The sequence below is a fragment of the Aquarana catesbeiana genome, linkage group LG03 (genome assembly GCF_042186555.1).
Source record: "Aquarana catesbeiana isolate 2022-GZ linkage group LG03, ASM4218655v1, whole genome shotgun sequence".
Taxonomy (NCBI): Eukaryota; Metazoa; Chordata; class Amphibia; order Anura; family Ranidae; genus Aquarana; species Aquarana catesbeiana.
Window position 1 is genome coordinate 668,172,794 of NC_133326.1, and position 15,200 is coordinate 668,187,993.

Below are 15,200 nucleotides of genomic sequence, written 5' to 3' on the forward strand. Positions count from 1 at the left end.
AGAATCAGATAAATGGAAGTTCCACTTTTGGGTAGAACTTCGCTTCAAGCTTAGGAGGGAGTTTGTTTGCTTGTAATGTGCCAGTTCTGTATTTTTGCAAGTAAACATTGTGGTCATTCCACCTAATGCTTTTTAGTTCTCTGTATTTATGCATTTCTCTTTATTTGTACCTGGTAATTTAGTCAGTAACACATTTACTGTCTTAGGGTGGCTACCTCATCTATGTATCAGTATGCTGCAGTATATAATACGTTTTGATTTTGGCAACACTTTAAATGGTTATTTTTTTTTGTTTGCAAACTTTTTTTTATTAGGGTATTTAAAATATACATTCTTGTGACAATATACAACATAAAATTGACATCACAGGGATATTCTTGAATACAAAAATAAAGAACAATTTAGAAACATACAGAAGAGTCATTACAAAATATGGGTCAATCACTGTCAAAGATTGCAAAGATATAAAGAATGGGGGGGGTATACATGAGGGTATGTTCCTGCAAAGCATGACAACTTAAATTGGTAAGATATCCTTTTAGGATTGCAGAATCTGCCTATGGGTTCTCCAAGGATCCCATTTACAATCAAACAGGTGCATTTTATCCTGTAGTGTATACAAAATCATCTCCATTAGCATAACAGCATCAAACCTATCTAGTATGGAAGATAGGGACACTACTGGGAACTTCCAATGTAGGGAAATATCCCACAAGGTGGATATTCAAATAGTGTGTATAAGTCTTTCCGCCTTGTGGACGACACTTTGGATTGGCGCTTCAATGAGACACATTGAGATTGTGAGCTGTAGGGGAATACCTGATATCGCGGAAGCTATAGAGGTTATTTTATTCCATACTGGAGAAAGTAGCCTACACTCCCAAAACATGTGTTTAAAGGTACCCAGGAGCTGGCATCCCCGGAAACAAAGTCCGGATGTTCCTGGGAAAATGGCTTGGAGTTTGGAGGGGGTATGATACCATCTGGTTAATACCTTATAGGCCATTTCTCTGACTGCTAGGGACTTTGTACATTTGCGTAGGTTATCTAGCATTATGTCCCAATCCTCCAGAGCAAACTGTGCATCACAGTCCATTTCTCATTTATTCCTATATGAAAGCTCACTAGAGAAATAGGAAGCCATTGCAGTTTTACAAAGAACTGAAATGAGGCCTTTGCCTCTGGGAGAGTCACAGCAGATCTGTTCAAAGGATGTAGGTGGGGAGGATGGGGTAAGACTATAATGAGAGATATAAAAGTGTCTTATTTGCATATAGTGATAGTGTTCCCAAGGTGGGATTTGTTTTTGGAGTAGGAATGAGCCGAACACCCCCCGGTTAGGTTCGCATCCAGAACATATGAACAGGCAAAAAATTTGTTCGAACACGTGAACAACCGTTAAACTTTATGGGACATGAACATGAATAATCAAAAGTGCTCATTTTAAAGACTTATATGCAAGTTATTGTCATAAAAAGTGTATGGGGACCTGGGTCCTGCCCCAGGGGACATGCATCAGTGCAAAAAAAAAAAGTTTTAAAAACGGCCGTTTTTTTGGTAGCAGTGATTTTAATAAAGCTTAAAGTGAAACAATAAAAGTGAAATATTCCTTTAAATTTCATACCTGGGGGGTGTCTATAGTATGCCTGTAAAGTGGCGCTTTTTTTTCCCGTGTTTAGAACAGTCCGAGAGCAAAATGACATTTCTGAAGGAAAAAAAAAGTCATGAAGTAATAGCGGTGTCGGGTATAGTGAATTGTCTATGGGAGAAAACAACAGTGCTAATTTTAAGGGTTAATATGCTAGTTATTGTCATAAAAAGTGTTTAGGGACTTGGGTCCTGCCCCAGGGGACATGTATCAATGCAAAAAAAAAGTTTTAAAAACGGCCGTTTTTTTCGGGAGCAAAATGACATTTCTAAAGGGAAAAAAAAGTCATGAAGTATTAGCAGTTGGCTATAGTGAATTGTCCATGGGAGAAATCAAAAGTGCTAATTTTAAGGGTTAATATGCAAGTTATTGTCATAAAAAGTGTTTGGGGACCTGAGGGTACATGTATCAGTGCAAAAAAAAGTTTTAAAAACAGCCATTTTTTCGGGAGCAGTGATTTTAATAATGCTTAAAGTGAAACAATAAAAGTGTAATATTCCTTTAAATTTCGTACCTGGGGGGGGGTCTATAGTATGCCTGTAAAGGGGCGCATGTTTCCCGTATTTAGAACAGTCTGACTGCAAAATATAATTTCTAAAGGAAAAAAAGTAATTTAAAACTACTCGCGGCTATAATGAATTGGTCCGACAATACACGTAAAAGTTCATTGATAAAAACGGCATGGAATTTCCCCACAGGGGAACCCCGAACCAAAATTTTTTTTAAAAATGCGTGGGGGTCCCCCTAAATTCCATACCAGGCCCTTCAGGTCTGTTATGGATATTAAGGGGAACCCCGTGCCAAAATTTAAAAAAAAAATGGTGTGGGGGTCCCCCTAAATTCCATACCAGGCCCTTCAGGTCTGGTATGGATATTAAGGGGAACCCCGTGCCAAAATGTAAAAAAAAAATGGCGTGGGGTCCCCCCAAAAATCCGTACCAGACCCTTTCCTGAGCACGCAACCTGGCAGGCTGCAGGAAAAGAGGGGGGGACGATAGAGCGCCCCCTCCTGAACAGTACCAGGCCACATGCCCTCAACATTGGGAGGGTGCTTTGGGGTAGCCCCCCAAAGCACCTTGTCCCCATGTTGATGGGGAGAAGGGCCTCATCCCCACAACCCTTGCCGGTGGTTGCGGGGGTCTGCAGGTGGGGGGCTTATCGGAATCTGGAAGCCCCCTTTAACAAGGGGACCCCCAGATCATGGCTCCCCCCCTGTGTGAATTGATAATGGGGTACAGATGTACCCCTACCATTTCATGAAAAAAGTGTCAAAAAGGTTAAAAAACACAAGAGACGGTTTTTAACAAGTCCTTTATTAATTTCTTCTTCGTTCCGCTTCTTCTTCCACCTTCTTTCTTCTGGTCTTCCTTCGGTGTTCTTCTTCTTTCTCCATCTTCTTCTCCATTTTCTTCTTCTCCATCTTCTTCTTCCTCCGCTCTTCTCGTCCCGCATCTTCCTCCGGCTTTTCCTCCGGCCTGTCTGCACGATCTGCCTCAGTGGGAGTCTTCTGCCGTGTGACGCTTCGGTTCTTCTGACACTTCTTATATAATGGAGGAAATTCCCTGTGGCTTTCCCCGTGCGTCAGAGGAGGGCGGGGTCACCGGGTGGCCCTGCCTTCCATTATATAAGAGGTGTCAGAAGAACCAAAGCGTCACACGGCGGAAGACTCCCACTGAGGCGGATCGTGCGGACGGAGCAGGGAAGAAGCAGGAGGAAGATTCAGGACGAGAAGAGCGGAGGAAGAAGAAGATGGAGAAGAAGAAGATGGAGAAGAAGAAGATGGAGAAGAAGAAGATGGAGGAAGAAGAAGAACACCGAAGGAAGATCAGAAGAAAGAAGATGAAAGAAGAAGCGGAAAGAAGAAGAAATTAATAAAGGACTTGTCAAAAACCGTTGTGTTTTTTAACCTTTTTGACACTTTTTTTGTGAAATGGTAGGGGTACATTTGTACCCCATTACCAATTCACATGGGGGGCGGGACCTGGGGGCCCCCTTGTTAAAGGGGACTTCCAGATTCCGATAAGCCCCGCGCCCGCAGACCCCCACAACCACCGGGCAAGGGTTGTGGGGATGAGGCCCTTCTCCCCATCAACATGGGGACAAGGTGCTTTGGGGGGCTACCCCAAAGCACCCTCCCAATGTTGAGGGCATGTGACCTAGTACGGTTCAGGAGGGAAGGGGGCGCTCTCTCATCCCCCCTCTTTTCCTGCGGCCTGCCAGGTTGCGTGCTCGGATAAGGGTCTGGTAAGCCATTTTTTTTAAATTTTGGCACTGGGTTCCCCTTAAAATCCATACCAGACCTAAAGATTCTGGTATGGATTTTGAGGGGGACCCCCACGCCCTTTTTTTTTTTAATTTTGCTTTGGGGTTCCCCTGTGGGGAAATCCCATGCCGTTTTTATCAATGAACTTTTATGTGCATTGTGAATTGACCGACAATTCATTATAGCCACAAGTAGTTTTAAATTACTTTTTTTCCTTTACAAATCTCATTTTGCTGTCAGACTGTTCTAAATACAGGAAACATGCGCCCCTTTACAGGCATACTATAGACACCCCCCAAGTATCAAATTTAAAGGAATATTACACTTTTATTGTTTCACTTTAAGCATTATTAAAATCAATGCTTCTGAAAAAACAGCCCTTTTTAAAACTTTTTTTTGCATTGATACATGTCCCTTGGGGCAGGACCCAGGTCCCCAAACACTTTTTATGACAATAACTTGCATATTAACCCTTAAAATTAGCACTTTTGATTTCTCCCATAGACAATTCACTATAGCCGACACTGCTATTACTTCATAACTTTTTTTCCCTTTAGAAATGTCATTTTGCTCCCAAAAAAAGGCCATTTTTAAAACTTTTTTTGCATTGATACATGTCCCTTGGGGCAGGACCCAGGTCCCCAAACACTTTTTATGACAATAACTTGCATATTAACCCTTAAAATTAGCACTTTTGATTTCTCTCATAGACAATTTACTATAGCCAACACCTTCTATTACTTCATGACTTTTTTTTCCCTTTAGAAATGTCATTTTGCTGTCAGACTATTCTAAACACGGAAAAAAGCGCCACTTTACAGGCATACTAGAGACACCCCCAGGTACGAAATTTAAAGGAATATTTCATTTTTATTGTTTCACTTTAAGCTTTATTAAAATCACTGCTCCCAAAAAACCAGCCGTTTTTAAAACTTTTTTTTGCATTGATACATGTCCCCTGGGGCAGGACCCAGGTCCCCAAACACTTTTTATGACAATACCATGCATATAAGATTTTAAAATTAGCACTTTTGATTTCTCCCATAGACTTTTAAAGGGTGTTCTGCGGCTTTCGAATTTGCCAAACGTGAACCAAACATAAATAGGTGAAAAAAAGCAGGGGTTTTTTTCTGCTGGAACGTGGCGGAACGGCGTTACGCCACCTCTGGCAGCCCTGTCCTCTCCATCCAGTCACTGAACATAGAAGGCGGTAGAGGAGGTTTTTGCACTACTCGCTTCCTCCACCGGCTTTTGTGCCCTATTGTCAGGACATGTTTATATGTCAGTCAGTGCCCCGAGTCCCACGCCGCGACCGCTGCATTTTGTTCTACTTTTTGGGAGTTGTTGTTCCCGTCCCGCCCTGCCCAGTGGCTCCTGTCCTGCCCAGTGGCTCCTGTCCCGCCCAGCTGCTTCCATCCCGCCATGCCCAGTGGTTCATGTTCTGCCCAGCAGCTCCCGTCCCGGCCAGCCCTACCTCCCTGTCAGACTTGTGCAGCTCAGAGTCGAGTGAAATGTTCGGCCAGAACTGCAGTGTGGAAAAAAGCCTGGAGAGGGGGGTGAGTGCACTGGAAATGATGGAGGGGAGGGGAGAGAAGGGGGGGTGCAGAGCGAGTGGCACCTGCAGGGGGAAGTGACACCTGTGGACCGCAGTGGGGGTTAATTTGTGAAGAGGGGGGTGAAGTTGTTAGAGCTGGAAAGGGGGAGAGATTGTGCAAAGTGCTGAGAAGTGGGGAGGGCGGGCAGGTGGTACAGTGGCAAGAGCTGGTAAGGGGGGTTTGGCAGGTTGTTTGAAGGTGACAGGGGGTGAAGAGGTGAAAGTTGGAGAGCTGCAGAGATGAAAGCTGTGGATTGGGGTAATCTGTAGATAGGGGTGCAGTAGTGAAATGTGGGAGGGGGGTAGAGGCAAGCTGTAGTTGTGGACTGGGAGTGTAAGCTGTAGATGTGGGGGCTGCATAGTTGAGTTGTTGACAGGGGGTAAAAAGGTGAGTTGTGGGGGGTGCTAAGATGACATGGGGACACGGAGGTGCAGAATTGAGGAGGGACAGGGGAAAGAAGAGGTGTGTTGCGGACAGAGGGAAGAAGTGGTGAGTAGCGAATGAAGGGAAGAAGTGGTGACCTGTGGACTGAGGGAAGAAGAGATGAGCTACAAGGAGAAGAAGAGGTGAGCCATGGACAGGAGGGAAGAAGAGGTGAGCCATGGACAGGAGAGAAAAAGAGGTGAGCCATGGACAGGAGGGAAGAAGAGGTGAGCCATTAGCAGGAGGGAAGATGAGGTGAGCCATGGACAGGAGAGAAGAAAAGGTGAGCCGTGGACAGGAGAGAAGAAGAGGTGAGCTGTGGACAGGAGGGAAGAAGAGGTGAGCTGTGGACAAGAGGGAAGAAGAGGTGAGCCGTGGACAGGAGGGAAGAAGAGGTGAGCCGTGGACAGGAGGAAAGGAGAGGTGAGCTGTGGACAGGAGGGTAGAAGAGGTGAGCTGTGGATAGGAGGGAAGAAGTGATGAGCCATGGACAGGAGGGAAGAAGAGGTGAGCTGTGGACAGGAGGGAAGAAGAGGTGAGCTGTGGACAGGAGGGAAGAAGAGGTGAGCTGTGGACAGGAGGGACGAAGAGGTGAGCCATGGATAGGAGGGAAGAAGTGGTGAGCCGTGGACAGGAGGGAAGAAGAGGTGAGCCGTGAACAGGAGGGAAGAAGAGGTGAGCCGTGGACAGGAGGGAAGAAGAGGTGAGCTGTGGACAGAAGGGAAGAAGAGGTTAGCTGTGGACAGGAGGGAAGAAGTGAGCTGTGGACAGGGTAAAGAAGAAGTGAGCTGCGGATGGGGGGAAAAAGAAGTGAGCTGCGGATGGGGGGAAGAAGAAGTGAGCTACGGATGGGGGGAAGAAGAGGTGAGCTGTGGACAGGGGAAAGAAGTGAGCTGTGATAAGGGGAAAGAGCGGAGCTGTGATAAGGGGAAAGAGGTGAGCTGTAGACAGTGGAAAGAGGTGAGCTGTGGACAGGGGAAAGAGGTGAGCTGTGGACAGGGGAAAGAAGTGAGCTGTGGACAGGGGAAAGAAGAGGTGAGCTGTGGACAGGGGAAAGAAGAGGTGAGCTGTGGACAGGGGAAAGAAGAGGTGAGCTGTGGACAGGGGAAAGAAGAGGTGAGCTGTGGATGGAGGGAAGAAGAAGTTAGCTGCAGACGGGGGGAAGAAGAGGTGAGCTGTGGAAGGGGGCATAGGTCAGCTGTGGACAAGGTGAGGTTTGAATGGGGGGCACAGAGGTGAGCAATAGATGTTTACATTGGGGGAGATATGTAAGTGCTGTCCGCCAATTTTTTTTTTTTTTTCTGTGCCCTGTGTGAAACACACACCTCATCACTGCAGAGTACACTTTCCTGAGCCCTGTGTGTTATGCGCTCCTAAGTGCCGCGCTCTGTGCCTTTTGGGCCTACGCGCTTTATTTCTCTCCCCGTTGAACGACAGAATTGAGGTTGGAGAGTTGGCAGGGGAGGGTGAGTTCCTGCACCTATTTTCTGAGAAAAAAAGCCCTGAAAAAAAGTAAGTAAGTTTATTAAGGTAAATGCATATAAATGTGAATATACCACCAATACAAAACAGAGAAAACCAAACAACCAGGCAGTGATAACAAACCAACCAGCATATATAGCAAAAGGGGATACCAGAATTCTAGTCAAGCCAGGCGAGGGTCATAAACAGGAGATCAGCAGATGGGGGCCAGGAGTAAACAGATAAGGACAAGGTGGAAGGAATCAGGCTGCAGGGCAAGGATACAGGGATACAGGAACAGATACAAACAGGTTCAGGATACGGGATACAGGAATCAGGGTTCAGGTTCAGGATCAGGATCACAGGTAAACAGGATGCAGGTCAGGGCACAAGGACAATACCAGGGCAAGGTGTGTATGCACTTTCCGGGTATTTATACTATTAGCTGCTATAAAGCTCAGGTGATGCCTGACTGCAGAAGGTAATATCTGCTCCACACTGCCAGGATCCATCCACTGGTGGACACCAGTACTGCAGCCCAAAGATGACATAACTCCAGCAGGGGAAAGCTCTCCTGACAGTTCCAAACTGCCAGGAGACACCTGCTGGTAGACCTCAGTACTGCACGCCAAATGATAGATATTACCAGCGGATGGAACCTTTCCTGACAGTACCCCCCCTTGAAGGAGAGACCTCTGGACGCTCCAACTAGCCATTGCTGGGGAAAGTCCATGGTGTCAAGCCGGGCAGCGGGCAGAGTCACATCAGGTTGGGCATAAGGAAGGTCCATGGCTTTTAACCGGGCCAAATGCAGCTCAAGCTGAGCAGCAGGTACAGACACATCAGGCTGGGCAATAATTACGTCAATCTGGGTAGCAGGCACAGGAACCTCAAGCTGAGTAGCAGGCACATCGAGCTGGGCAGCAGGCACATCAAGTCAAACAGCAGGCACATCGAACTGGGCAACAAGCATAACAAACTGGGCAATAGGCATGGGCACATCAAGCTGGGCAGCAGGCATGGGCACATCAAGCAGGGCAGCAGGCACATCAAGCTGGGCAGTAGGCACAGGCACATCAAGCTGGGCAGCAGGCACAGGCACATCAAGCTGGGCAGCAGGCACATCAAGCTGGGCAGCAGACAGGAACACATCAGGCTGGGCAGCAGACAAGAACACATCAGGCTGTAACTCTGGCACTTCGGGCTGGAACTCTTGCACTTCAGGCTGGAACTCTGGCACTTCAGGCTGGAACTCTGGCACTTCAGGCTGGAACTCTGGCACTCCAGGCTGGAGCTCTGGCACTTCAGGCTGGAGCTCTGGCACTTCAGGCTGGAGCACTAGCACCAACACTTCAGACTGGGATACTGGCACCAGAACTTCAAGCTGGGACAGATTGGTGGGTGTGGAGGCTGGTTGGGCTAATGGCAGGATCATTTTGGTTGGAAAAAACTTTTGTTTTTTCTTTGGCTTAGCCACTGAAGCTCTCTAGGTGACTGCAGGACTGTAGGCAAGGGGTGCAGCAGAATGGAAAGGAGGATTGAAATATGGGAGAGAAGAGCAAACAGTAGCTGGGGGAAGTTCTTGTGGGTTTGTAGGCAGCTGAGAAGAGGCAGGTGGGTTGAATGCAGGATAGGTACAGGGAGCAGTGACTGGATATGGGTATTTGGTTGGGAGCAGTGTATACTGGGCTGCGACTGAGGTTGACATGGGTGATGGGGAAACATACATTTGGGTAGGCTGGTGTCTGATGGCAGAGGTGGTTTGTTTGGCTGGGGCTGATTGCATCATGTCAGACCATGCCGAAAGTATAGGTTGTACAAACTGTAGTTTTAATTCTCTCTATCTAACAAAAGACTGAGCAGACACAATGCACTCAGCAATCACCCGTGGGGAACAGGCTGAGTAGTGCTCACATAAATCGGCGGGATCATCTTCAAATTGCCACACTAGGGATACAACCTGATTTATACTAAAAGGAGGAGAGAAATCATCATGGCCCTCTGGAATACAGGGCAGGACCAGCTCAGTACAGATCTTGATCAAAGGCTGCACCTCCCCAAACAGTATTTAACCCTGATCGACCAGGGAGTGAGCCAAAAGGATAGTTTCAAACAACTGATCACTAGACCATAATTTCAAAGCCTGGTGACAATATTCACCACTTTGAGATGCCATCAGAGAAACATAAATAACCTCATTGGCATTCATGTTTGCAAACAAATTGAATCAAAAATGTTTCCCCTGTGCAGCCACTTCTGGTCAAGGATGGTCCTGGGATTCTGTCATAAACCAGATGTGACCAGAACTGTGTGACTGCGACAGAGTGAACCAAACATAAATAGGTGAAAAAAAATGAGTAAGTTTATTAAGGTAAATGCATATAAACATGAATACACCACCAATACAAAACAGAGTGAGAAAACCAAACAATCAAACAGTGATAACAAACCAACCAGCATATATAGTAAAAGGGAATACCAGAATCGTAGTCAAGCCAGGTCAGGTCATAAACAGGAGATCAGCAGATGGGAGCCAGGAGTAAACAGACAAGGACAAGGTGGAAGGGATCAGGCTGCAGGGCAAGGATACAGGGATACAGGAACAGATACAAACAGGTTCAGGATACAGGATACAGGAATCAGGGTTCAGGTTCAGGATCAGGATCACAGGTAAACAGGATGCAGGTCAGGGCACAAGGACAATACCAGGGCAAGGTGTGTGTGCACTTGCCGGGTATTTATACTATTAGCTGCTATCAAGCTCAGGTGATGCCTGACTGCGGAAGGTAATATCTGCTCCACACTGCCATAATTCATCCGCTGATGGACGCCAGTACTGCGGCCCTAGGATGACATAACCCCAGCAGGGAAAACTCTCCTGACAGTTCCAAACTGCCAGGAGACACCTGCTGGTGGACCTCAGTACTGCACGCTAAATGATAGATATTACCAGCAGATGGAACCTTTCCTGACAGAATTGCTTTTTATGGAGGTTAGCATCTTGCAGAACATTCATAGTCAGACAGATATTATCTGTGATAAGTCTAATTGGAACGAATCCTGATTGATCAGAAGAGGTCAGAGTTTCAATAATATTAGCCAGTCTATCATCCAAAGCATGACTAAAAATTTTAAGATCATTGTTAATGACCGATATCGGTCTGTAGTTTTGTGGGAGTGAGTGGTCTTTAAGAGGTTTGGGCAATAGAGACATGTTGTCCAAGGTCATTTCATTTGGGAAGTGATCACCATTAAGGATTTTGTTAAACATAGTGGTTAAGTGTGGGGTTAAAATAGAGGCATAGAGTTTATAATAACTGCCAGTAAACCCATCTGGGCCCTGAGCTACCAAACGTTTTAAGGACTTGATTACTCCAAGTAATTCTTCCTCTGTAAAGGGAGCATTGAGAGATTCTAGTTGAGAAGATGACAAGGCAGGCATAGGAAGGGAGGTTAGCCAGTCGAATGATGCTTGTGAAGGGGAGGAGTGGGGGTGGGCGGGTAGAGTGGAATAGATGTTTTCAAAAATATTAAGGACATCCTTAAGGAGCGATACCATATTACCTGTGGCATTGTGGAGTTTATATAGATGGGGGGATGCAAGATATGGTTATGTTTACAGGTGAACATGGAGGACGCCGAGTTACTATGTAGGAGAAATTTGGCTTTGGACCATTGGAGGGATTTTTCCACTTTGGCTGATAACAGGGTATTTAATTCTAACCATTTCTGAGCTACTAATTGTCTATTGGATAATGTTGGGTTTCCAATTTGTAGTTTATCGAATTCTGTGGTTAACGCATAAATTTGTTGCCAACGCTCTTTATAATATCTCTGAGGCAATACTGATGAGACGGCCTCTTAAAACCGCCTTGTGAGCCACCCACAGAGTACCAGGGGATATATCTGGTGTGGAATTTAAAGTACAGTACTCTTGGATAGCAGTAGAAATTTAATGGCGGGTGATGTGATCCATAAGCAAAGAATCATTTTAACCCCATGTGTAGGGAGTGTCTGACAAACCAATTAGAGTAGTAGATAGGGTTACAATGTTATGGTCAGACCGTGGGCAGAGATGGATTTCAGAGTTTGTGGAGTTGGCTAAGATAATGGGGGTACAAAAAATGTTGTCCAACCTGGCAAAAGAGTCATGGGGGTGGAAACAAAAGGTGTAGTCCTTAGCTCCTAAGTTATGTGAACGCCAGGCATCAGTCAATTGGAAGGACTGTAGTGTTTTGGTCAGTGATTTGGGGAATGCTTTAGAGAGAAGTGAGGCAGTGTCTATCTGGGGGTGGGCCACAAGGTTAAAGTCACCGCCCACAAACATATGGGCTGAAGAATATCTTTCAAGGATTTTAAAGAAGGCCGCAAAAAAGGAAGCCTGTGCTACATTAGGAGCATACACATTCGCAATGTGTATGAAGCGTCCAGCCAAGGGTCTTGGGTTTCCCTGTGAGTCACCTTGGTCACGGCACCAGGTGATAGATGTCCAGCAGTGGCGGCACATTGATCACCCACAACAATGCCACCTACATCCCACCTGCTCTCATGCCTGGGTACCGTGGAAATATTCCAACTGTGCCCTTTGGTAGTGGTGCCTTGACTATAAGAGCAGCTGAACAAAGTAAAAAACACTTTGGAAAGTAAAAAAAAAATTCATATGTGCTCAGTGGTAAATTTTGAGTCTTTTCTGTCTTTTCTATACTAGTGGTTATTCCCATACAGCATTAGCCAGCTCATCTTAGGAGCTTACTTGTTTTGTGGTGGTGTTCTTTGTTGTGTTTTGGTACATATTTACAATTTTAATTGATTTTTTTTTCTTGCAGCAATGGAAGTATTGTTGTGGAGCACTTGGTTTACATTCTATCTAATTTTCAAACTGCTGAACATGATAAAGAAATCTATGTCAAAATTCTAAATGCTATCATATATCAAATAAATTGCACCACTGATCCATCAATAGATAACAGTAAGTATGCTCAAATGTGTTTACTAAATCTTGTATCTTGGATTTTTTCCTAATGAGACAGTACACAATAAAAAAATAAATAAGCATACTCTATTTTTAGGATAAAAGGAAAGGGGTACAGCAAGTGTTGTGGGGACAAGGAGGACTGGCAAACCTTCCCCTGAAACTTCACCTTGTCCTCATGATGAGGATACGTGCCTAATCACCACAGCCTGTGGATGTGGGGTTCTGTAGTGGGGCCTTTTTGGAGTTTGGAAGCCCCCTTTAGAATAAGGGGACCCTCAGATATCTGTCTCTCACCTCTATGTGAATGAGTACAGCCTGTGTACATAGTATCCCTTGTTAATCATTCACAAAAAAAGAGAAAAAGTAAATAAAAACAATCAGAATGTATAAGTCCTTTAGTAAACTCCCAAAAAATGTCCCAAGATGTAAATTCAACATCAATCATGTTGTCCAGTGATGATCAGGATCCAGCTTTAATCATGATGAGCATATCTGAATGACACAACAACCCACTGCTACTCCTGCTACAAATGACAGTTCTTCAGAACTGCTGTAATGTAAATGTAAATGACAGCTCTGGGGACCTGGATGACATCACTGACTAAATATTGTCATGGCCATATTTCATCAATGGTGTCACCATGATCATCTTTGGCTTGTTTGCAATTTGAAGCAAGCCAGTAAGAATCTGTGATTTAAGGACAGTGATAATATCGCTTCTAAATTACAGACTTCTGACTGCATCATCTAGAAGTTCAGACTACTAAACAGGCCAAATCTAGCTAGCTTGTTTGCCCATTCCCAGACAGCGAAAAGGCTGGGTTGTGTCAAACGTATGGTCCACTAATACAAAGCTCATCTCTAAAGACGCGTACATACGACCAGACTTTCCCTCAGAGTAGACTCTGACGGTCTTTCCGACGGAGTTCCGCTGAAACAGACTTGCCTACACACGATCACACCAAAGTCTGTTCGTTTACAACGCGATGACGTACGATGGGACTAGAAAAAGGAAGTTCAATAGCCAGTAGCCAATAGCTGCCCTTGCGTCGTTTTTGGTCCATCGGACTAGCATACAGACAAATGGTTTTCCCGATAGGGATTGAGTCCATCGGAAAGATTTGAAACATGTTCTATTTCTAGGTCCATCAGAATTTTAGAAAGAAAAAGTCAGATGAAGCCCACACATGATCGGAATGTCCGACGGAATGATTCCGTCTGACCTTTTCTGTCAGAAAGTCCAGTCGTGTGTACGCGGCATAAGCGCAATGGATAAAGTTACAGAGTCTACATCCATTTATAAGCATTTAACCTTTGGGGATTTGATGGACTTGTGTCTTTTTTCAACCTCACCTACTATGTAACTATGTAACTATATGTAACTATGAGTATTTTACCAAAAACGAAATTCCTATTGCAGGGACTGACTTATATCTTAGTGCAGACTTCTGGGGAAATCAGTGAGCCAATCACACAAGCAGAAAATTACATTTCTGGGGCGTTTTGTACACCAACAGTGTATAGAATACATCCAGGTTTCCATATTCTATTGATTTTTTTACAGAAAATTACAGCTCTACAGAATAAAAAGAAAGGACATTTTTAACAACATTAAATTAGAATATGGCATGTGTAGCAATTGTATTTGCTATGTTATTTTTTTTGCCACGAAATTGGAGTTAGGTTTTAAATTGTACAGATGACGACCCGTAGTGTATTTAAAATAGGTAACATTATGCATGGATTCTTTTTTTCCCAAAGGGAACCTTTGGTAAGAAAAATGATGGCTGCTATTAGTAACCTATTTCTAAAAATATTAGCATTCTCTCTGGATGTTTTTCTTTATGAAGGCCATAGTGCAGGTATCTATGTACTAAGACATTCTCAGAAGACATAAGCAAACAAATCTCAAATCTCCTCTTTAATAAACTATTGTTTTAATATACTATAACATTGTACCTTTTTTATTTTACAGATAAGTTCTGCTTCAATTTAACAAGTTTTGAGCCCGGGACAGTACGTGATCCAACAGGTATTCTCTCTCTCTCTCTCTCTCTCTATCTCTCTCTCTCTATCTCGCTCTTATAAACAGACTGGTAAACCAGTTAAAGGTATCATTAAAGTAATACCTTTTAAAGGATGAGTATGCTCTAAAGTATTATTCAGTAGCACGAGGAGCTTGTAAACTAAATCAGCCAGTCTTATATATCATGGATATTCCAACATTGAGATCTTCCTGTTAAAATTGCCAACTCTATTGCCATCTACTTGGGAGTATTTGGTGTTCCTGATGACCTTTCTGGGTTCCCGCTCCTCTCATTACATTCTCCGTAATAGAAAATAACTAATAATGCCATCAGGCAGATTGGGAAGCCAAAGCTGGTGTGCAGGGATCTTACCAACAGGGACAGAAGACCACAGCAGTGGTTTAACCCTTTGACTGCCAATGCTTTATATCAAGCATCGTGTTTTCATGATAGTGTCATTAAAAAAAAAGCCTTCCCCAGTATTTCCTTTCTTGGTCTTTAATGGGATTATGTCTTTTTTTATTCTTTTTCTCCAGCATTGTGTGCACAAGTTCCCACCATTCCTAAAATATGATATCCAGGGGTGTTTTCTGAATGCATTGCCTTTGTGCAAGTTGGGCCCCAGTATGGTCCTGCAACAAGGGGGAGCCACGTCACACTGCAGCAACCTACTATGGTCATTATTTGACAACTTCCCAAAAGGAGGAGGTGTCGTATGCCTGCCCACACACTCACTCTCCCCTCCCTTTATGGTCATTGCATTATCTTCCTTATCCTCAATATCTAAAAGGGGGAACTGGCATATGAT

General features: G+C 44.5%; 1 protein-coding gene across 2 annotated transcripts in view; it reads left to right on the forward strand.

Annotated features, from left to right (window-relative positions):
- Positions 1-15,200, forward strand: part of LOC141133461 (uncharacterized) — a 164,106-nt gene that overhangs the window by 70,578 nt on the left and 78,328 nt on the right. For both annotated transcript variants that reach the window (XM_073622848.1, XM_073622849.1), the window contains exons 14-15: positions 12,217-12,359; positions 14,341-14,397. In XM_073622848.1, coding sequence (XP_073478949.1) covers positions 12,217-12,359; positions 14,341-14,397 — 200 coding nt within the window. The remainder of the gene's footprint in view (positions 1-12,216; positions 12,360-14,340; positions 14,398-15,200) is intronic.